We start from the raw sequence: 23,590 nt of genomic DNA on the forward strand, positions 1-23,590 counted from the left end.
GAATGCCGCCGCCTCTGCTTACGACGGCGTCGAGTCGCCGGCAAGGTTTGACCCCTGTTTGACCTCCCCTGCGTCCTGATGTGTGGGCCCAGGCCCCTGTTTGATTAGTGTTAGGTAATTAGTGTTAATTAACTTAGTTAACTAGATGATCCACTGACATGTGGGCCCAGCCTTAGATTAGTTTAGTTAATCACCTACTTAGCACTAACAGGCACTGTTAGTTAGATGTGACACTGACACGCGGGTCCCACAGGTCAGGTTTGACCTAGACCGGGCCTGTTGACCTGCAGAGGTCAGCATGACCTAGTGCTGACGCAGTAAACCCTTTTCTGTAATTCAAATAAATCTAAATGGTTTATTTATTTCAGAAAATGTTATAAACTTCTAAAAATCATATAAAATCAACCGTAACTCCAAATGAAACAAATTATATATGAAAAATGATCAGAAAAATCCAGTATATCCATCTGTACTTGTTTCATGCATGTTAGAGCAACCTAACCTTGCTGTTTAGATGAAACATGATAATGCACTTATATGAGTTCATAGTTTAGGCTTGTATTTGAATCTTTGATTCAAATAAGCTCAAACCACCCTGGTTTTAGTTGCATTAGCTCAAAACACATCATATTGACATGTCATGATCATGCATTATATTGTGCATTGCATTGATTGTATTATTTCTGTGTTTCCCGGTGATTGTTCCCCCTCGGTAGACATATGTTTCGGTGATGTGATCAATGACACCGATGAAGAGCTATATCATCTTCAGAAGTGCCAGGCAAGCAAAACCCCCTTGTTCATTCTGATACAATCCCACTCTCTCCCTCCTGCTCTCTTTTACTGCGTTAGGACAACAATGATTCAACTGTTACATGCTGCGGTAGTTGAACCCCTTTCCTCTGCATGACCTGTCATTGCCACAGTAAATAGATGAAACTCACTAGCATGAGTAGGAGTTGTTTGAGCCCTGATGTGCCTACTCATTCATGCTTGTTTATCATGCCTGCTATTGCTTAGAGTTGTGTTAGGTCTGATTCATCGGGGATGAATTGGAAAGTTGTGAACATGTCCTACTATGTGTGAGCTAAGTGTGTTGAACACGATTTGGTAATGGTATCGATGAGAGGCCATGTAGGAGTACATGGTGGGTTGTTTCATTGGAACCGTCCTTAAGCACCGAGATTTGTTTGTGTGATTTAAGAACCAGCTACTATCACGCATTGGGCCCGAAACCAATGGACCCTCTCGGCTTCTTAACCACCCTAGTTCTCTGTCCAGGAGTTGCAACTAGTTTCTGGTGTTTGTAGGATATGTGGTGGTGGCTGAGCGTAGCGCTGACCCCAGGGGTGGGCTATGATGCGGTAGATACACCATGGCCGGGCATGCCGGGCGCCCATTTGGTGTCTCGGAATCCTGTACACATCGTTCGGGGCCGTATTTGGAAACCTCGGCGAGACTCCCTGCGGATGGAACCTGGATAGGCGATAAACCTGGACTAGAGACTTGAGTGTTTAGGTAGGCTATGGCCGACACCCTCGTTGGGCTTCCTCTTGAAGGTTGCCGAGTACATGTCTTGTAAACGGCGGTAAGTGGTAAGAGTGTGTGTGAAGAAGTACATCCCTGCAGGGTTAACATCAACTATTCGAATAGCCGTGTCCCTAGTAAAGGACTGCTTGGTTTCCTATACAGTTCATAGACAAGTGAAAGTGGATACTCTAAAATGCGCAAGATAAGCGTGAGAGCTATGGATGGCGTTCTCGTAGGGAGACGGGAGCGGATCCATAGTGGTGTATTGATATGGTGAATATGTGGACTCGTGTGCGCCACCTCAAAAGAGTTATTTGCAGTCGTAGTTTCAGATAGCCACCGAGTCAAAGCTAGCTTGCTGCAGTTAAACTCCACCACCCCCTTTGTTGATACCGATGCATATGTAGTTAGTTCTGATGTAAGTCTTGCTGAGTACATTTGTACTCACGTTTGCCTATTTTATGTTTTGCAGAGAGACGTCAGTCTCGCTAGTAGTTCCGTGTGGACTTCGATGTTTAGCTTGATACCTCAGCTACGATCTTGTGCCCTCGGCAGGGTCTTGTAGATAGTCAGGCTTTCAGCCTTTTTCATTTGTAGATGTCTGCACTAAGACATGTTAAGCTTCCGCATGTGCTTGTTGCTTGTATGCTCTGTATGTTGGGTCATGAGACCCATGTTTGTAATACTTGGCTCCTCGGAGCCTAATGAATAAATACTTTGAGTCGTAGAGTTTTGTTGTGATGCCATGTTGTATTTACACATATCAAGCATATTGTGTGTATGATTGAAATGCTTGGTATGTGTGGGATCCGACAACCTAGTTGTTTGTCCTTGGTAGCCTATCTTACGGGGAAATGTAGTCTTGTGCTTCCATGAGCCATAGTAGTCCGCTACAGCCCGGTTCACCGGAGTCCTGCTAGCCCAGCACTACTGCTCCGGAACACTTGACTGGCCGGCATGTGATTCACTTCGTTCCTGTGTCTGTCCCTTCGGGGAAATGTCACGCGGTGACATCCGGAGTCTTGTTAGCCCAGTGCTACAGCCCTGATTCGCACGCTGCAGACCGACATGCTCGATGTTGATTCATGTATGCCTGTCCCCGTAAGTTAGTGCCACTTTGGGTTCATGACTAGTCATGTCGGCCCTGGTTCTTTATCATATGGATGCTAGCGACACTATCATATACGTGAGCTAAAAGGCCAAACGGTCCCGGGCCATGGTATGGAGACACCCGTGGGAATACCGTGCATGAGGCCGCAAAGTGATATGAGGTGTTACCGGCTAGATTGATGTGACTTGAAATCAGGGTCCTGACACCAGTACTGGATTGTCCAAGCCCTCAGGAAGGGGGGCTGAACACCTGATCATCATCGCCTTTGTAATCCAGTCCTGGTCAAACATCAGCTCTTTAGAATGATGCCATGATAAATAAAAGGACAACGGGTTCGGCATGGGGTTGCTTACTTGGCCAGCGGGGCAGTTGCAGCTCAGGCCCACGTCCTCGGTGGTGTCCGGACACTCTATTTGGCGTCCGAAGAACGATTTGTACATCTCTTCGTGCGTCATGCCGAGGAAATGCTGAATAGCACGCAGTCCTTCCGGGTTGAATTCCCACATGCGGAGGGGCCGGCGTTTGCAAGGCTGGACTCGACGAACTAGCATAACTTGCATTACCATAACCAGACTAAAATCTCTCTCAAAGAGATCTCGGATACGGCTTTGCAGTATTGGCACATCCTTGGCTGGACCCCAGCTCAGCCCCCTGCTGATCCATGACATTAGTTGCGGTGGGGGCAGCTACCCACTTGGCACTTCGGGGAGCTGTGACGTAAAACCACTCTTGCTGCCACAATCCGGACACCTCTGGGATGGAACCCTTTGGCCATGGAGCGTCAGCGATTTTGCTTATTAAAGCACCTCCGCACACTGCGTGCTGCCCCTCGATCATCTTCGGCTTCACATCGAAGGTCTTGAGCCATAGACCGAAGTGAGGGGTAATGCGGAGGAAGGCCTCACATACGACAATAAATGACAAGATGTGAAGATGGGAATCCGGGGCCAGATCGTGAAAATCCAGCCCGTAATAGAACTTAAGACCCCTAACAAAGGGATCCAGAGCGAGGCCTAGTCCTCGGAGGAAGTGGGAGATGAATACAACACTCTCGTTGGGTTCAGGAGTAGGGACGACCTGCCCTTGGGCGGGCAACCTATGCGAAATTTCGGCGGTCAGTTATCTGTCCTCTCTCAACTTCTTGATGTCCTCCTCTGTGACGGAGGAAGGCATCCACCGACCTTGAAAGGTTGGATCCAGACATAGTTGAAGGTCCGAAGCACCTGACCTGAGCTTTGGGTGTTAGAACTCGAGGCGGGGGAAGGATTCGATTGAGTGCGGGAGGGAAAAAAGAAAAAGCCTTGTCCCCTTTATAAAGAGGGTGAATATCAAGCGTCCTCCTCGTGGCTGTTTGAGACTTACTTAAGATCTAGGAGTCATACCAACATGCACAGTTGGGTTACCCACATTTGTATTGATGAGAATCCCATGATAAGAGGGACACGGTCTCCGCTTTGTGAAGACATGTCAAGGAAACTACCTCGCGTTATGTGCGGGGCTGGTTAAGAAAAACGGTGCGAATAATGACTCGCCCGTGGCGTGGTGTCATGTTGTCAAAACATGTCAGCAGGTTAGATTTGTGGAAATATTATTCTCTCTATGGTGGTATGTGGAACTTATTTTGCAGGGTAGGACACTATCCTTGTATTTCAAAGTCTTCCATGGTGTATTCGGAGGAGGAACCTGCCTTGCAATGCCGAACACAATACTGCGCACCTGACTCATCGTCATTGAAGCCTGGTTCATGGGCTACTGAGGGAGTCCTGGATTAGGGGGTCTCCGGACAGCCAGACTATATCCTTTGGCCGGACTGTTGGACTATGAAGATACGAGATTGAAGACTTCGTCCCGTGTCCGGATGGGACTCTACTTGGCGTGGAAGGCAAGCTAGGAAATACAGATATGTATATCTCCTCCTTTGTAACCGACCTTGTGTAACTCTAGCCCCCCCGGTGTCTATATAAATCGGAGGGTTTAGTCCATAGGACAACAGACAATCATACCATAGGCTAGCTTCTAGGGTTTAGCCTCTTCGATCTCGTGGTAGATCAACTCTTGTAATACTCATATCATCAAGAACAATCAAGCAGGACGTAGGGTATTACCTCCATCAAGAGGGCCCGAACCTGGGTAAACATCGTGTCCCCTGCCTCCTGTTACCATCCGCCTTAGACGCACAGTTCGGGACCCCCTACCCGAGATCCGCCGGTTTTGACACCGACAGTTATATTTGATAATCTTCGGCTGTCTGCTTTCTCCATTTTCTGGTTAGTTGATTGATAAAGAGTCACGTGACCTATGCTTTTTTTAGATAATGTTCAACATAGGTAAATGATTTTAGAAAAAAAATAAATTCATTTACCATTGTATGCATGCACATTCCATCTTATGTCTTGAAGTTGTTATGCAGTTCTGTTTCACGATGAGGTTATAATCTGGAATAGACTTATTGTTTAGTGGTCTCCGTTTTTTTGTAGGATACTCACACATCTGTAACTTGGGAGGACCACCCATGCATAGGAAATTGTTGGACGAGAGTACAATGAATTGTGGATTTTCCTTTATTTTTTCTTCAAAAGTAATTGACTTTGCCTTCATCTGGTATTGTTGTTCCTCATATTTCAACTGATAAATCATTTTGTTCATCTTCTCCATTTATTTGTTAATAATCTAAAAAATCATGAAATGTCACCATAATCTGTCATATCTGTGTTTGGTCTTGCACTACAGGTGGTCGTGAATCTCGGGCTCTGCGTGTCCGTCTATGACATCCTTGCCGTCGAAGAGGGATTCATCCTTCCAGGATAGGGCTGCTCGACGTATAAAGTAATCCGTGCAATCATCTTTGCCATCCATTTATGTTTGTTAAGGAATGTGTGATGTTACTACAAAATAATTCTGTATGTCTACATCGCTTTTCCATGCCCTTTAGTTTGTGCAGTTGAGTTGGATACCTAAAGCTCCAATATGTTTAAGTTCATTAAAGTGCAGTTTCCTACTGTTGCATGTACCCCGGGAAGTTTTGGGAAGTTTGTCTCTTAGACAGTAAACTGTTTAATATCAGTTTTAAGGGGATGTTTGGTTGCCGCCGACAGAAGCTCTGCCAATCCATTGGTGCACCAAAATATTGGTGACAGATTCGGCCGCTAGCATCTCGCCCTGGAATTGGCTACGGAGTGAACTGGAAAGAGCCAATGGGCGTTCGAAAGCCAATTATTTGGAGCCCAGCCAAACGGGTACCAAAATGTTTTTGCTGGGGCATTTGGGCACCAAACCCATTTGTTTGCTTTGTTGGAACAACTGATTGATAGTATCTTCGCTGGAAGTTACGTTAGCAGCATGCATTTGGTTGTATATTTACGCCATTGTTCGCGTCGTGGAGGCTTGGCTGGGACGTTTATGCCCTTTATGTATATTAAAGTTTAGCTAAAGACATCGATATTTTAATTTTGTGGAGATGCAAAGCAGCTCCGTAGGTAGAGCTATGTAATTAGTCAATACATTTTTAAACTATTAGTTCATCTTCTCAAAATAAATTTTAATGTACAGGTAGTGTATCTAAAGTTAGGATCTTTCTACATTGCACAACCAAGTTTCCAGCCTAAAAATATTTAGCCTTTTGTCTAAAATTCTATTTTGTTAACTTTCTCCATAAACAATTGCTGCCTGCTACACCATACTGGGCATTTCCTTCCAGAGGAAAGGGTGTTGCAGTTCAGTTACCACTTCCTTGTCTAAAAAGCTACCGGCAAAATCGACTATCAGTTTGAAACAAGTATCGGTCCATTGATATTAGAGTTCACAATAGGTAGTGGCATCTTCAGGAAAAAATAGTGGCAGGAATGTTCTTTTCTGGTGTAGGAATGATATTACTGTCTGTGTCCTGAAAACATATTATTTAGTTGCTTTAATTTATAAAGATGCAATTTGTACGTGAACTGTGATGCTCTTGCTTTCCCGATAATGTGCTTCAACAATTTATTATTGTTCTCAGATACTGATTTCCCGTCATTTTTGTAGAATGTCCAAGAGAAGATTGATGTGGGCGTAGAAATCACAGCTTCTCTCAAAGCACATGCAAGATGTTACCATATTATTCCTTATGCTGATTTGTACATGGCGTAGTGAAATTTGAGATCTTTTCTAATGTTTGACCAATAGATAATCAAACAATATAAAGGTTTGGTGAAATATGACCCACATCAAATTTAATATGATAGAGGCAAAGGTGTCCCGTCTTTCAATGAGATGGTGGCTATCATTTTGGAGGAAGTCGACTTTGACGATCCGACTACGAACGTGCGAGGACGTCGCGCCTTAGAAATTGCTAAACCAACTCCGAGAGGTTATTGCCCATGCCGGAGCACGATCAACCTAACCACGAAGGTCTATTTCCTGCAGACAAATGAAGAACAAGCAAGAAACTAAGATTGCAATCTAGATATTGCGAATATAAGAGGAAAGATTTATTGATCAAAGGTGGGGTTCTGTGGCGCCTTTGTCTGGTCGTTGAACACAAACGAAGTATGCGAAGTTGCAGCTATGGCGAACTTTAATCTAAACAAAACCCAAAGTCTAAACGACACCCTAAGGGCTGTATATATGGAGGAAGAGGGGAGGATTTCGTGGCCCTTGGAGGAGGGGTCCGAAACCAACCCTAACTCTTGTTTCCCCACACAAACGGACTCTAAAAACAACCTATACTTAAGTATGAAATACATGGTCCTGGCCCCATAATAAGGTGACGCAGCACCTAGAATAGCCTTTGGACGAAATTTCTGAAGTGGCATCTTGTATATTTCGTCCAAGGCTTCATGCACTCCTTATGGTGGCTTCAAACTCCTGAAATCATCACTTGTAACTCCGTTCTTGATCACCTTGCGCATGCCATCATCTCCATGCTTGAACTTGCTCCAAGGTTCATCTTTCTTGTCCAAACTAGGCCATTCATTTGTAAGCAAAACAAATGTATCCAATTTAGGCAACATCATATTCTCCTGAACATTAGAATCGTTACCAAGAATCAATAGTACCTGATAATTCAATTGGCGTGCGCGAGCTCTAGTAATTTGTCCAGTATGTATAGTAGCAGGGGCTGTGGGTGTAACCATGGTATTGATTTCCTCATCATAATGTAAGCCTTCTGATGTGAAATTCAAATCAAATATATGGACTAGCTCATTCGGATATTACAGGGGGAAAGAACATTTGTTTTCTGAATTCAGTATTGGTTCTATTTGTACAAATAGCTGGATAGTGATCTTGGTGAAATATTAAAGCCTGATCTAAAATATGAATGGATCTAAATAACACAGAACTAGTGGATTGATGACTCCATTTTTTTATCTATACCGAGGAGCTAAACTTCTAGACATACATGTTTACTGAAACATAAAGCTCCTAACAAATGCAAATATTTGAAAAGCACACACGATCATATGCATAAATGGTTCAAATGTTGTCCAAATGGTGCATTTTTGATTCTTACCAAGCACCTAAATTTCTAAACTGAAAAGATATTAAAGAAACACAAACAGTTTCAGAACACTCCATGATTGAATTTGGGCCTTGTGCCATTCGGCTATATGTTACCTGAATAATATATCAATCAAAAGCTTAGTGAAAAATAAATATATTTTCAACGTGAGGTACCAAATTAAAATATGCATCTACATCTTGGTGTAGAGAAGAAGCTTAGATTTTTTTTCTATTAAAGGGGGTTAAAATTATTGCCATATTGCTTGGTCAGACCTAAACCAACTAATACATGGATTTTTCTTCAATGTGAACATGGGTTCGGTGCAGAATAAAAATTTAACATGTTGGTCAAAATGCGCCCATTGCATATATTTATCAAACCAGTATAGGCCATTTTAACTTTGAGCCAACACAGAAAATTGTATAGAGAGAATTTATGGTCGCATTTTTAAAACTCTATTGCATAGTTTGAACCTTCAATTTTCATTACTAAAAAGATCATTAGTATTGCCAAATTGCCAAGCATTTATTTTCAATTACTCTTGGTTTGAAATGGGACACTGCCATTTGATGCCCAGCCACTTTATATTCTACTTCAAGCAGGCTGGCCAAAGAAAATGCTTTGTGGGCCGAATTGAATACCATACGACTACTTTCGAGGAGATATGGGTCTATATGGCACAAACATGGTCTTTATAGAAACACTACTTTTTTAAAAAGGGGGCTTCTTAAATGGTTTTATACATGGTGTTAGGTATACTTATATTCTTATTAAGCAAAAATATAAAATGTATTGTTTTTACATAGCAATCTAAATTCTTATTAAGCAAAGATTGCCTGAAAAATACACATATTTTCAACGTGCATGTTTTTGAATGAGTCTATAGTACCAAATTGAAATGTTTATGTACATCTCATTGTAGACAGCAAAGACACAATTCCTTTTCAAGGCGCATATGGATTCAGCGGGCTACAACTAAACCGACTAAACATAGGTTTAATTTAATATAATGACTTTCTACTATCAAACTACAATGAGTATATACATCGTCTGTCATTACTAAAGGAAACTATTTTCATCGCGAACATGGATTAAAACGTCTCTGCGCCATTTGGCGCAACGGGTCAACCAGTCATCATAAATAGTAGGCATGCTATCATCATAATAAATTTGCTCATCAAAACATGGGGACAAAAAATAACATCTGCATCAAACATAGCATCCCCAAGCTTGTAGATTTGCATATTATTAGCATCATGGATATTCAAAGAATTCATACTAACAACATTGCAATCATGCTCATAATAAAAATATCTAATGCCAAACATTTTATTAACTTCTTCTAACACTTGAGCACAATTTTCCTTTCCATCATTTTCATGAAAGACATTAAAAATATGAAGCATATGAGGCAACCTCAATTCCATTTTATTGTAGTTTTTCTTTTATAGACTAAACTAGTGATAAAACAAGAAACTAAACGATTCAATTGCAAGATCTAATGATATACCTTCAAGCACTCACCTCCGCGGCAACGGCGCCAGAAAAGAGCTTGATGTCTACTACGCAACCTTCTTCTTCTAGACTCATGTTGGGCCTCCAAGTGCAGAGTTTTGTAGGACAGTAGCAAATTTCCCTCAAGTGGATGACCTAACGTTTATCAATCCGTGGGAGGCGTAGGATGAAGATGGTCTCTCTCAAACAACCCTGCAACCAAATAACAAAGAGTCTCTTGTGTCCCCAACACACCTAATACAATAGTAAATTGTATAGGTGCACTAGTTCGGCGAAGAGATTGTGATACAAGTGTAATATAGATAGTAGATATAGGTTTTTGTAATCCGAAAATATAAAAACAGCAAGTTAACTAGTAACAAAAGTGAGCAAAAATGGTATTACAATGCTTAAAAACAAGGCCTAGGGTTCATACTTTCACTAGTGCAAGTTCTCTCAACAACGATAACATAACTAAATCATATGGCAATCCCTCAACGCGCAATAGAAGTCACTCCAAAGTTCCTATCACAGAGAAGATAAGATGAAATTGCTTGTAGGGTACGAAGCCACCTCAAAGTTATTCTTTCCGATCAATCCATTGGGCTATTCCTATAAGTGTCACAAACAGCCCTAGAGTTCATAGTCAAATAACACCATATGACACACATCAATCAACGCTAATGTCATGTAGATACTCCAATGTCACCACAAGTATCCGTGGGTCAATTATACGATATGCATCAAACAACTTCAGATTCATAATATTCAATCTAACACAAAGAACCTTAAAGAGTGCCCTAAGATTCCCACCGGAGAAACAAGAACGAAAACATGCATCAACCCCTATGCATAGATTACCCCAATGTCACCTCGGGAATCCGCGAGTTAAGTGCCAAAACATACATCAAGTGAATCAATAGAACACCCCATTGTCACTAGGGTATGCCACGCAAGACATACATCAAGTGTTCTCAAATCCATAAAAGTATTCAATCCGATAATAGTGAAACCTCATAGGTAAAACTCAATTCATCACAAGAAAGTAGAGGGGGGAAACACCATATAATCCAACTATAGTAACAAATCTTGCGGTCATCAAGATCGTGCCATATAAAGAACACGAGAGAGAGAGAGAGAGAGAGAGATCAAACACATAGCTACTGGTACATACCCTCAGCCCTGAGGGTGAACTACTCCCTCCTTGTCATGGAGACCGCTGGGGTGATGAAGATGGCCATCGATGATGGTTTCCCCCTCTGGCAGGGTGCCAGAACGGGCTCCCGATTGGTTTTCGTGGCTACAGAGGCTTGCGGAGGCGGAACTTCTGATCTAGGTTTCTTTCTGGGTGTTTTCATATTTCTAGGAATTTTTGGCGTCAGGAAGATGTCAGGGGGGGTCCATCAGGCAGCAACAAGGTAGGGGCGCGCCCTAGGGGGGATCCCTCCACCCTTGTCGCTTCATCGTGAAGCTTATGGGCCAACTCCGATGCTCCGTGGGCTTCTTTTGGTCCATAAAAAATCACCGTAAATTTTCAAATCGTTTGGACTCCGTTTGATATTCCTTTTTTGTAAAACTCAAAAATAAGGAAAAAACAAAAACTGGCACTGGGCTCTGGGTTACTAAGTTAGTCCCAAAAATAATATAAAATAGCATATTAATGCATCTAAAACATCCAAAACAGATAATATAATAGCATGGAACAATAAATAATTATAGATACGTTGGAGACGTATCACACGCCTCGATGGACGCCGGTGTACTTCGTCAGCACGGTGCTCTGGGAGGCACGCACGCGTTACCCTATGCAATAGAAGCTCCTCCTCACACTCCTGGTCACCTCGAGGAAGTTGCACCACTATTTACAGGGCCACCCCATCAAGGTCGTATCCGCATACCCCCTGGAGAGGATATTGCACAGCCCTAACACTTCCAGCAGGGTCGCCAAGTGGAACATCGAGCTGCAGGCCTTCTAGTTGGAGTTCAGCATGACCAGGGTAATCAAGGGAGTGGCGCTCGCCGACTTTGTGGCAGAGTGGATGGACATGTGCGACCAGGAGCTGCGAGAGGACTGATCCTTGGGGCTAGGCGACGAGGCGCCTCACAGCTGGGTGATGCACTTCGATGGAGATTTCGCGCGGCAAGACGCAGGAGCCGGGGTCATGCTCATTTCCCTGGCCAATCATAAGCTCTACTAAACCATCCAGCTATGCTTTCAATTCGGCAAGAAGGTCTCCAACAACATCGCGGGGTACAAGGGCTTGATAGCTGGGATCAAAGTCGCGGCCGCCCTGGGGATCGGGCGCCTCACCATCAAGGGCGACTCCCAGCTCCTCGTCAACTTCACCAACAAGGAGTGCAAGTTGAAGGACGAGCACATGGCGGTTTACTTGGAGGAGGTACGTAAAATCAAGATACAATTCTTGGGCTTGGAATTGCAGCATGTCTTGAGGGACGCGAACAAAGAGGTAGACGACATCGCCAAGCGGGCATCATGCCACGAGCCCCAGAGCCCTGGTGTCTTTGAAGGAAGGGTCTTCAGGCCGTCAGCCACGCCTCAGATGTCAGGGACGATGCTGCCTCAGGAGGAGCTACCCCTCGCGCAATCCGCGGGCACCCCAGCCTATAACCCGACCACAGGGGCCCGCCTGCTCCTAGAGATGGAGCCTTGGAGGGCAGCTGGACCCAGGAGTTCGAGGCTTAATTACTCCATGGCACCCTGCTTGAGAAGGAGGAGAACGTAGAGTGCATGGCCCACCAGGCCACCGCCTACTGCTTCCGGGAAGGCAAGCTATGCCGAAGGCGCCCGAACGACCTCTCACTAAGGTGCATTTCAGAAGATCAAGGACGTGAGCTGTTGGCGGATATCCATGGGGGAGATTGCGGGCACCATTCATCGGTGCGCACCCTCGTGGGAAAGGTGTTCCACAACGGGTTCTACTGGCCTACGGTGCGCCGCGACGCCACCGAGTTGGTCCGATCCTGCGAGGCCTACTAGTTCCATGCCAAGAAGATCCATCAGCCGGTGCAGGGGCTCCAGACCATGCCACTCTCATGGCCTTTCACGATCTAGGGGTTGGACATACTGGACCCGTTCCCTAGGGAGGCTGGGGGATAACGCTACCTCTAAGTCGCCATCGAAAAGTTCACCAAGTGGGCAGAGGTGGAGCCGATGCGCACCATCCCCGCAAGGTCGACCGTCAATTTCATTAAGGGCCTCGTGAGCCAGTTTGGTGTCCCCAACCGCATCATCACCGACAACAACTCTCAGTTCACAAGCAATCTTTTCAGGTCATATTGTGCTAACCTTGGAATGCAGATATGCTACGCTTCGGTGGCCCACCCAAGGAGCAATGGCCAGGCTGTGTGTGCCAATGCGGAGGTCCAGAGGGGCGTCAAGGCCAGAAGATTCAAGAAGAAGCTCGAGGCCTGTGGCGGGGGTTGGCTCGATGAGCTACAGTCTGTGTTGTGCTTCGTCCGCACCACCACGACTAAGCCCACCGGCGAGACCCCGTTCTTCCTTGTCTACGGGGCCGAGGTGGTTCTCCCGCTGGAGATCAAGCATCGTTCCCCGCAGCTCTTGGCATTTGACAAGGCGCGTCAGGATATCTCGCGGCGGACTAATCTTGTGCTCGGAGAGGAGGCCCACCGCCAAGCCTCTCTCCGGGCCGCAAGGTACCAACAGGCAATGCGGTGCTACCACTGCCGCAACATCCAACCATGGACTCTCTAAGTTGGAGACCTTGTCCTAAGGCGGGTTCTCTCCAGGGAGGGCCTTCATAAGCTCTCGCCGATGTCGGAGCGCCTTTAGGGTCGCCCGTGTCACCAGGCCTGGCGCCGTGCCTGGAGACGGAGGACGGGGTCCCTGTCTAGAATGCTCGGAACATCCAGCACATTCGCAAGTCCTTCCCATGACATTGTCACGTAATAATGAGTGGGGTTGTACATGCCCCGGAGTCTCCCGGTGCTCCCTTTCACGGCCTCGTGGGAGATCCCACCCACGGTCAAGTGGAAGCCCCATGCTCCATGCCGGCAGAAACAGTTGAACAATGACTATGCCCATGCCTAAGTGGAGGCCCCATGCTCCGCGCTGCCGGGAAGACTAGTATAAGCATCAGATGTCGCCTTTTTTACTATCCTCTCTTGTAGCCAAATTTACAGTTTCTTGGAATGAGGTTGAAGTTTTTCACATTTTTGTTCGGAATGGGTCAGGGTTTTCTTCTTTTGGTGTTTCCTTTCTTGACTCTTATCTTTTAAGAGAAGTGGAGGCTTCCTATGGCTCCCTCCCGCGCGCCCCACGAGCGGGGGCTTGTGTAACACCCTCGATGCGACTATGTTTCCTTATCTGATGAGCAGTAGTGGTGCCCAGTTGGGGGTGATCGGGACCGTGTCGCATGTTGGGTTATCTTTTATCCTGGCACCGTAGTCGGGCCATGAGTGTTTGAATGATGTAATGTTATTTATGTACTTGATTGATGTGGCGAGTGTAAGCCAACTATGTTATCTCCCCTTTTATTATCTATATTACATGGGATGTTGTGAAGATTGCCTAACTTGCAACATATGCCTTCAATGCGACTATATCTCCCACGTGTCGAGGCACGACTTAGAGGCATAATCGCATTGAAGGCATATGTCGCAAGTTAGGCAATCTTCACAACATCCCATGTAATATAGATAATAAAAGGGGAGATAACATAGTTGGCTTACACTCGCCACGTCAATCAAGTACATAAATAACATTACATCATTCAAACACTCATGGCCCGACTACGCGCCAAAATAAAAGATAACCCAACATGTGACACGGTCTCGATCACCCCCAACTGGGCACCACTACTGATCATCAGGAAGGGAAACATAGTATCGTTGAGAGTCCTCGTCGAACTCCCACTTGAGCTCAAGCGCGTCACCTGGAGAGGAATCATCAGGCCCTGCATCTGGTGTAATAGTAATCTGTGAGCCACAGGGAATCAGCAATCTCGCACCCTCGCGATCAAGACTATTTAAGCTTATAGGTAAGGCAAGGTAAATATGTGGAGCTGCAGCAAGCGACTAGCAAAAAGTGGTGGCTATCCTGTTCACAAAAGAGAGCGAGAAGAGGAGGCAAAGCGCGAGCGAGAAACTAGAGAGCAACCTGTGCAAGCATTACTCCAACACCGTGTCCACTTCCCGGACTCCGCCGAGAAGAGGCCATCACGGTAACACACTCAGTTGATTCATTTTAATTAAGTTAAGGTTCAAGTTATCTACAACCGGACATTAACAAATTCCCATCTGCCCATAACCGCGGGCACGGCTTTCGAAAGTTCAAATCCCTGCAGGGGAGTCCCAACTTAGCCCATGACAAGCTCTCACGGTCAACGAAGGAATAGACCTCCTCCCGAGACGTTCCGATCAGACTCGGTACCTCGGTTCTTCAAGACACTTCAACAGGTTAAAACAAGACCAGCAACACCGCCCGAATTAGCCGACAAATCCCGATAGGAGCTGCACATATCTCGTTCTCAGGGCACACTCAGATGAGACTAGCTACGAGTAAAACCAACCCTCAAGTTGCCCCGAGGTGGCCTCGCAGGCAGCTCAGTCGGACCAACACTCAGAGGAGCACTGGCCCGGGGGGGTTGAAATAAGATGACCCTCGGGCTCCGGAAACCCAAGGGAAAAAGAGGCTAGGTGGCAAATGGTAAGGCCAAGGTTGGGCATTGCTGGAAAAGCTTTAATCAAGGCGAACTATCAAGGGGTTCCCATTATCACCCAACCGCGTAAGGAACACAAAATCCGGGAACATAACACCGATATGATGGAAACTAGGGCGGCAAGAGTGGAACAAAACACTAGGCGAGAGGCCGAGCCTTCCACCCTTTACCAAATATATAGATGCATTAAGATAACATGGCAATATAATGATATCCCAACAAGTAAATAAATTTTCCAACAAGGAAACGGTCTCCAATCTTCACCTGCAACTAGCAACGCTATAAGAGGGGCTGAGCAAAGCGGTAACATAGCCAATGAACAGTTTGCTAGGACATGGTGGGTTAGAGGTTTGACATGGCAATTTGGGAGGCTTGAAAGCAAGTGGTAGGCATCGTAGCATTGGCATAGCAAAAGAGCGAGCATCTAGCATAGCAAAGATAGTAGTGATTTCGAGGGTATGATCATCTTGCCTGCAAAGTTGTCAGAGTTGACTGGATCCTCTAAAGCAAACTCAACGGGCTCCTCGTTAGCGAACTCGTCTCCCGGCTGTACCCAAACAAGACAAACAAGCAACAAGGACACAATCAACCACGTGCAAGGATCAAACAATATGATGCAAACATGGTATGCTATGCGGGATGCGATGCGGGATGCATATGCAAGATTTAACAAGGAACGCATGAACCTGGCCTATACTTTGGAATCCAAGTGTGCCACTGGAAAGATGAGATGAAATCGCTTGAAAACGATATAAAGAACGCCGGAACCGGGGTTACGGTTTGGAAATGGCAAGCGATTCAAATATGACCACGTTCTGCGATTTACAGCAAGTAATCATCTAAATGCAACAAGATGAACATGCTACAGCACCCAAACAAGACAAAAATACATGGCAGGGATGCATTCGTGATGCTTAACAAAAGTCTAGCACTGAGATACGGCCAATACATCCATTAACAGGTTCAAACAAGCATGGCAAAAATGCATGTGACAAACAGATTTCAGACTTAGTGAAATTAACACTTGTCTGGAATTTCAGATCAGATAGCACTCTTCGGAGCAACAAAACTATATGCTACAGGATCTGAACATGGCAAAGTAAAGTATGGCATGGAGCTACTCAAGGAGCTTAACAAAAGTCCCTTAGTGACCTTGAGCCAAAAGGGATCAGAAAATACCATTGCAAGCATGTGAACATGGCAAAAACATAATCAGTTCTCAGACTTAGTGAAAACTGGAGCATGCTGAAAACAGATATCAAGTAGGCATGTTTACGAGCTCGATGCACTCACTACGACGCAAGTCATGACAAGTTAAGAATACACCCACCAAGAACACACAAAATGAAAGCTAGACATGGCAAGAACAATAACATAGCATGCACGGATCAACTACAACAACCTCGGCAAAATCGCTAACAAGTAGACAATCTGCCCAGATTCACGAAATAGCAAAAGTAGAGCTCGATTGACTCAAGCTAGGGTGCTCCATAATTGCAAACAAAGAAATGGATGGATAGAGCACTACAATATTAACAAAACATCCTTACTTGTCATCCTCAAAAGAGGCACGGATCACTAGGAAACAACATGAACATATGGCATCATGAGAAAAACAGATCAAGGACTTAGTGGAATTGCTAAGTCCCTGAAATCAGCATTACCAAGTGCCTCACTTTGCAAGCTTGTGCTAGTCACCACACACATCACAAAAATACATGGGTTGCACCTCTGGAAAGATGGCAAAACCCTTAACAGAACATATGTAGAGCTCATGGGCATATCATGCACACATTAATCATGGCAAAAATGACAAATATCTAAATGGAGTAGCAGATCTGACAATTATCTCAAGTAGCACTCTTCTAACAGCATTTCGGGCATCAAGATGAACTCAAATGAAAATGATGCAATGAGATGAAATGATGTACTCTCTGTGATGAACATTTTGATATGCTATATGCCAAAAACGGAGCGACGGATGCGGAGATACGATGCAATGAACAGGAGCATATGAGCTAGGGTTTCGGGGCAAAAGTCAACCCAAACGGGATCTGGATCTGAGATCCGGCGGCACGCTTCCCGATGTTCGTCGGAGACGGAGTCGAGGTCGCCGGAGCTCCTGTACGCCGGAGGGAGAGGGTTCGCAGGAGACGGGATGTGGCGGCGTCGAGGAGACGGCGATGTGCGGCGGCCGGGGCGGCGTTGCCACCAGGTGGCGGTGGGCGGCCCTTGGCGACGGCTGCGGAGGCGCGGGGAGCCGCGGGGCTGGCCGGCGGCGAACTCCGGCCGGCGAGGCAGCGGGAATGGCCCCTGGCGGCGGAGGCGAGGAAGGGGATGAGGTGGCGCGGGCTGGCGCCTCAGGCCCGGCTCGGCGGCGGGGAGGGCCGCGCGTGGGCCTCGCGGGCCTGGCGCGGTCGGCGGCGAAGCGGTCCCGCCCCGGGACAGGTGGCGCGTCTTGGTTGGGCGGCGGTGGCGGCGGACGTTGTCCGGCTCCGCCCGGACACGTCCGGAGCGGCGGATCTGGGATTTTTAGGGTTTAGAGAGAGGGGATCCGAGATTTGGAATGGGGGAGGTATATATAGGCATAGAGGGAGCTAGGAGTGTCCAAATGAGGTGCGGTTTTCATCCACGCGATCGTGATCGAACGCTCTAGACGATGGAGAGGGTTTACGTGGGTTTTGGGCCAACTTGGAGGGGTGTTGGGCTGCAACACACATGAGGCCTTTTCGGTCCCTCGGTTAACCGTTGGAGTATCAAACGAAGTCCAAATGATACGAAACTTGACAGGCGGTCTACCGGTAGTAAACCAAGGCCGCTTGGCAAGTATCGGTCCAATCCGGAAATGTTTAATCCCGACACACGAAAGAAAGGTAGAAATGACCACCGGAGGAGAATGAAGCATCGCAATGCAAAATGGACAACGGGGAAAATGCTCGAATGTATGAGATGAACACGTATGCAAATGCAATGCACATGATGACATGATATGAGATGCATGACAACGATAACAACACACGGAGACAAAGACCCGAACCCAAGAAAATAAAATAACTTAACGCCAGAAATGGCAAGAGCTGGAGTACATATTGGGTAAGTTACATCCGGGGTGTTACAGCTTGGCACATTGTGTACACTTGGGCTAGCCCGAGTGGCGTTGAGGACCTAGACCACAGTAGCCGCGGGTTCGTCTGTGCGCACACCTCGCCAAGGCTTTGGCACCCAATCCCTCGTGCGACGCTCTCGAGTAAGCCAACAGGCGCGCATCGCCTTCGCCCCTTGCCATGCCGGGCACCGCACCCCGGCATTCCGACGACGATAACCCTCGCTCGGGGGCTCTAGATGCAGGATGGGCATCAAGGAAACGCCTGACGCCTCGCAGAGGTACCTCAAGAGGTCCCGAGCCCTCACGAACCTCTGGAGCCGTCTAGCCCACAAGGATGAAGCCCCCTGGCAGGCTTCATCGGCTACTTTGATGCTCCAATAGCGTCATGGTCAGAGCAGGAAGCGCATGTGGGACTAAAAATCCCAGAGAAGCGCGCCCCCGCGGCGAAGGAGCCTGCCGGGGGCCACAAGCGCACCAAGCTAAGTTATCGTGTTCACGATAAGCGCGAACTTTACCATTAACACTCTTTCTGGACTCTCGCCACCTCGTTCGGGCAAGGAACCCCCCCCCCTCTTTCTTTCATCTTGCGGGAGCGGTTCGCGTGTCAAGAAGGCCCTTATGAGGAGCGCCTCACGAGCTCTTACTGGACCTCAAGTCGCTCACCTCCTGACCCTGCGCACGGCATCGAGGCCTGACATAGAGCGCTGACCTATCGAGAGGCCAGAAGGGGACTCGTGCCCAAATCAGAAATGCTAATATGATTAAAGAGCATGGGTGGGAAACAATAATTTAAAGGCCCAAGCGCCATAGTTCGTTACATGCCCCTGCATGGCTCTTCATGATTTCAGGTACAGGAAAAAAAGACAAAAGAAGCGGCCTCCTGAAGACCTCGGCCCCTGAGGCGCTGGTTCCGACGTTGCGGCGCCTAGTCAGAGTCCTCCTCCTTGAAAGGGACGCAGTCGCACGGCGGCTCGTCGTAGTTGTCGTCGCTCGAGCTCCCCCTAAAGGAAGTGCCACCGCTGCTGGAGGTGTCGCAGCTGTCGCCAAGGGCAAGTTCACTGCCGAGGACGTCGTCAACGCAATGATCGCCGCCACGATGATCACCGTCGCTAGGGAGGCGGTCGCTGCCGCTGCTATCACCCTCCGGGAATCACCCTAGGTACCCGCCGTCCTCCCCAAATACCTTGACAAAAAGCATTCCCGTCCCATTCTACTTGAAGTGGAGGGTGCTCCTCCCCTTCAAGTCGTGGGCACGAGCGATTGACCGCCATCCGTGGGTCAGGTAGACGTAGCCAGAGGGGGTGGTCTCAACCTCCGCCCACGAAGACTGGTTGGTCATGCTGCAGCCACAGCCCGACGGGCCCTCCCACTAGCAACTTCTCCGCCAAGGAGTGCAGGAACCGGATCCAGGTGCCTGGTGGCCTCTCCACCCACACCACAAACTTGCGGGTCATGTCGTCTGAGTAGGCCTACGAGTGACGAGGGCGGGCAGCCACCGCATGCCTCCCCCTCGGCCTCGACCTCCGCAACTTCCATGGCCGCTACCACGGGAAGGACCCTTCCTGCGATAGCTCGAGCCGGGCGGATCCCCAGCGGAGAGCGCTCGTGCCGGAGAGGGACCACCGCAGGCGTCGCGGTGATATTGTGAGGCGGGGCACGCCCTCTCTTCGGCGGGGGAAACTCCGGATCCTCCCGCGGTGCCTTCCCTTTCTCAGTGGTAGAAAACCATCTCATCGGTGCCATGGCTACTGTGGTGGAAGTGCGGAACGGAGGAGCACGGAGATGGAGATCGTTTGGGATCCGCTCCCTGCACCTTCTTATAAACGATCGAAGAAAGCCAACCGACATCCCTTCGCATTCGGGCAATGATGGCCATGTGGCGTGCGAGAGTCTTTTGTCAGCCTGGGAAGTTGTCGAGGCGATGTGGGGAAGTGGAGGCGTCCATGTCCCGTTGTACGCCACACGTCAAGCCTGGCTCGCAGGCGATTGGGGCCTGCGTCGCTTGACCCTTCCTTTGGTGCCTTCGCCTCGAAGCTAGCCCTAGAGCGCATTGGGCGCAGGGGTTACAGTCGGCATTTTGGGATCGGGGGTACCCAGACTTGCCTGCCTGTGGCCCAGCATGCGGACTCATCAATGACCCGGTACAGCCCGGCTACAAGACCCTCGAGAGGTGAATGATGTCAAGACCTCCCAAGGAGCGGCTCGCCGAGCCTGCCTCCCGAGGAGTGGAGATTTCTATGTAGGTACTCGGCCTCATGAGGCTCTCGATGACGTGAGCCATGACAACCAAGGCTAGACGGGCACAGAGGAGGACAATTTCCTCTTTGGTTCTGAGGAGGCAAGGACGTAAGCAGGTTCCCAAGGAGTCCCCTAAAGGTTTCCATTCTCGTGAAACAAGACCAGGACCGCGAGCTCGGCAGGATGGATGTCATCGCCGATGCCACCTCTACGTCATGACTAGAAGCTTTCCAGGTGAAGACCATCTTCTGTCAAGATAAGATGTACTTCTTGTCCCCTTCCAAATTAGCCATTGCGGAATCCCTTCCCACATAGACTATGGGGAAAGAGGATCGAGGGCACTATAAATATAGTCTAGTCTTCACCATAGAGAGGGATCTAACCCTTAGGCCATTGAGCTCTCCTGAGGCAGCTCACCCACTATACTTGTTCATCGACAAACCTCCTCGCGAGGCCAATCCACCACAAAGCAGGAGTAGGGTTTTACACCGCAAGGTGGCCTGAACTTGGTTAAATCTCTGTGTTCATCTCCTTCCCTGCTCGCACGAACTCGACGTGGTCAAGCCATGAGGTGATGATCTTGAAGCTGAGGCTAGGTTAGATCTTCGCACACGCCCCAGAGTTCAAACCGTGTTTGGATCCGTGGAGCCCCGATTCCGAAAGTTCCGGCATAGGAGGTGTGTTGATGCAAGAGAAGTGCCCCATAGCATACTTTAGTGAAAAACTTTCAAAAGCGCAACTTAACTACCCCATCTATGAGAAATAGCTATATGCTTTAGTGTGATTCTTGCATGTTTGGGAGCATTATCTCCGCCCTCATGAGTTCATTCTTCACACGGATCATGAAACACTTAAGTACCTTAAGGGTCAAACTAAGTTGAACAAGCGTCATGCTAAGTGGAGTGAATTCATTGAGTCATTTCCTTATGTCATCAAGTATATCAAAGGCAAGGAGAATGTTGTGGCGGATGCGCTTTCCCGTAAATGCATGCTAGTTACCCAACTTGAATTGAATGTCATTGGCTTTGAGCACATAAAAGACTTGTATGCGAATGATCCTACTTTTTCTATTCCACATGCCAAATGTTTGAGCATACATCTTGGGAACGATATTATATCAATGATGATTATCTTATGAGAGCTAACAAACTATGTATCCCCGAGTCTTTGCTTCGTTTGTTACTTTTGCAAGAGGCTCATGGAGGACTTATGGGTCACTTTGGACACGACAAGACTTTGTTACGCTCTCCAAGAACTACTTTTGGACCAAGATGTTCCGTGACGTGTCCCGCTACACCAACCGATGCTCTACATGTTGCAAAGCTATGTCTAAAGCTCAATTGATACGGGGCTAACCCGGTATAGGCCAATCTTTCATGATTGGAGTGGATTCCCTCAGAGAACACGATGAACACGGGGAAGAACGTAGAGAAATCACAAGGGGAAACACTCAAGAACAAGTCCAATCACACATCCACTAGACAATCAAACAGACAAGATCCACAAGGCACATGAACAACAAAGGCAAAGATACAAGGTAAATTTCATCTCCAAGAGGAGGTCTTGATGGTATCCTAGACGGATCGTCCCATGAGGGGCCTTGACGATATCCCGCAAGATCTTCTCACATGGAGGCCTTAAACTCCATGGGAGTGGTAGTCTCTCTCTCTCTCTCAAGAGTAGAGGTAGGAGCAAAGCTCACCTAAGAATGAGCTATCACTTTGCTAACCCTAATTCAGAGCTAGGCGACGAGTACTTATAGTCCAAGGGGTAAGTTGGGGGTTACATGGGTCATTGACCCGTTTACTGCTCGCAGGTAGACCGGTTGTACTGGATATGTGAGAGGTTTTACCGCTAGGAGCTCAAGTACCGGTTTCTGGAGGTGTTCATGATGGTATGGAGCGGTTGTACCAGTGGTAGGACCGGTTGTACCGGTCTAATCACAGCTGGGGGGAAATCAGGGTTGTACCGGTCTTGCACCGCTCAATTATAGAAGGTTGACCAGTAGTGGGGCGGTAGTTGGGCAGTTGTACCGGTCGACCTGTAGTTGGGTGGTACATGGGCGGTTGTACCTCTCTCTCTACGCGGGAAGATAGTTGTACACTTGCGCTCACACTCCTCCTCACCATTCGTGGTGTTCCAACAACACCTATGTATGCACACGAGAGGAGTGTCAAGTAGTATACCATCCTCGAAGGGTTCAAGTGAACACGCGTAAAGGAGATGATTCACATTTGTGTATGTGAAGTAGATGTCACAAGTGTCACTTGCCAAATGGACTCTTGGCATGGTGATGTCTGTGGGATGCTCCACATCATCCCCTCCCCCTGGGAAAGATCCGACCTCGGATCAAAAACCAAATCACCATGGGAAAGAGATGGTGTCTCCATGTAGAAGTGGACGATCACCAAGTACTTGTAATCTTGAAGCTCGAAATGGGCACTCTCCAATGTTGCACCGTCTTGGGATTCCTTCTAATGTAGCAAGGACAACAAACACTTGGAAAAACAAATGTGGTAAGCGTTAGTGCAAAACAAAGCATTCAAGTGGTGACTCACCTAACAAGTGCCGTCATCATGAAAAGCATATGGTGTGATAAATGATTGTGACATGGCATGTAAGCACATCAATCGAGCACATGCAAAGATATCATGGGGACAAGCATGTAAATGTGAGGTAGTGATGCAAATATGCGTGACAAGAGAACGAGCATCTACCTCAAGGTCATAGCAATCATTCACAAATTGCTCAATGAAAGGTCTATGGTAGGGATAAGAATCATTCACAACACCAAAGAAGATGAAATGTCTAAACACATGTGTCAAGTGCAAGACAATCCAAGCATAAGGTGCATAGGGTGTAGTGAAGATAGTATGGCACTCAACACAATAGAAGGAGCAATTGTTCATCATGTGTGAGGCAATAAAGTCAGT

At 47.3% G+C, this 23,590-nt stretch overlaps 1 protein-coding gene across 1 annotated transcript; it reads left to right on the forward strand.

Annotated features, from left to right (window-relative positions):
- Positions 1 to 12,786: 12,786 nt before the first annotated feature.
- Positions 12,787 to 13,347, forward strand: LOC147975532 (uncharacterized). Its single transcript, XM_087520474.1, has 2 exons — positions 12,787 to 12,905; positions 12,963 to 13,347. The coding sequence occupies exons 1-2, from the start codon at positions 12,787 to 12,789 to the stop codon at positions 13,345 to 13,347; spliced, it is 504 nt and encodes a 167-aa protein (XP_087376600.1).
- The last annotated feature ends 10,243 nt before the right edge of the window (positions 13,348 to 23,590 follow it).

Source organism: Triticum urartu, chromosome 4A (assembly GCF_056163025.1).
Source record: "Triticum urartu cultivar PI428250 chromosome 4A, HENAU_Tu73, whole genome shotgun sequence".
Classification (NCBI taxonomy): domain Eukaryota; kingdom Viridiplantae; phylum Streptophyta; class Magnoliopsida; order Poales; family Poaceae; genus Triticum; species Triticum urartu.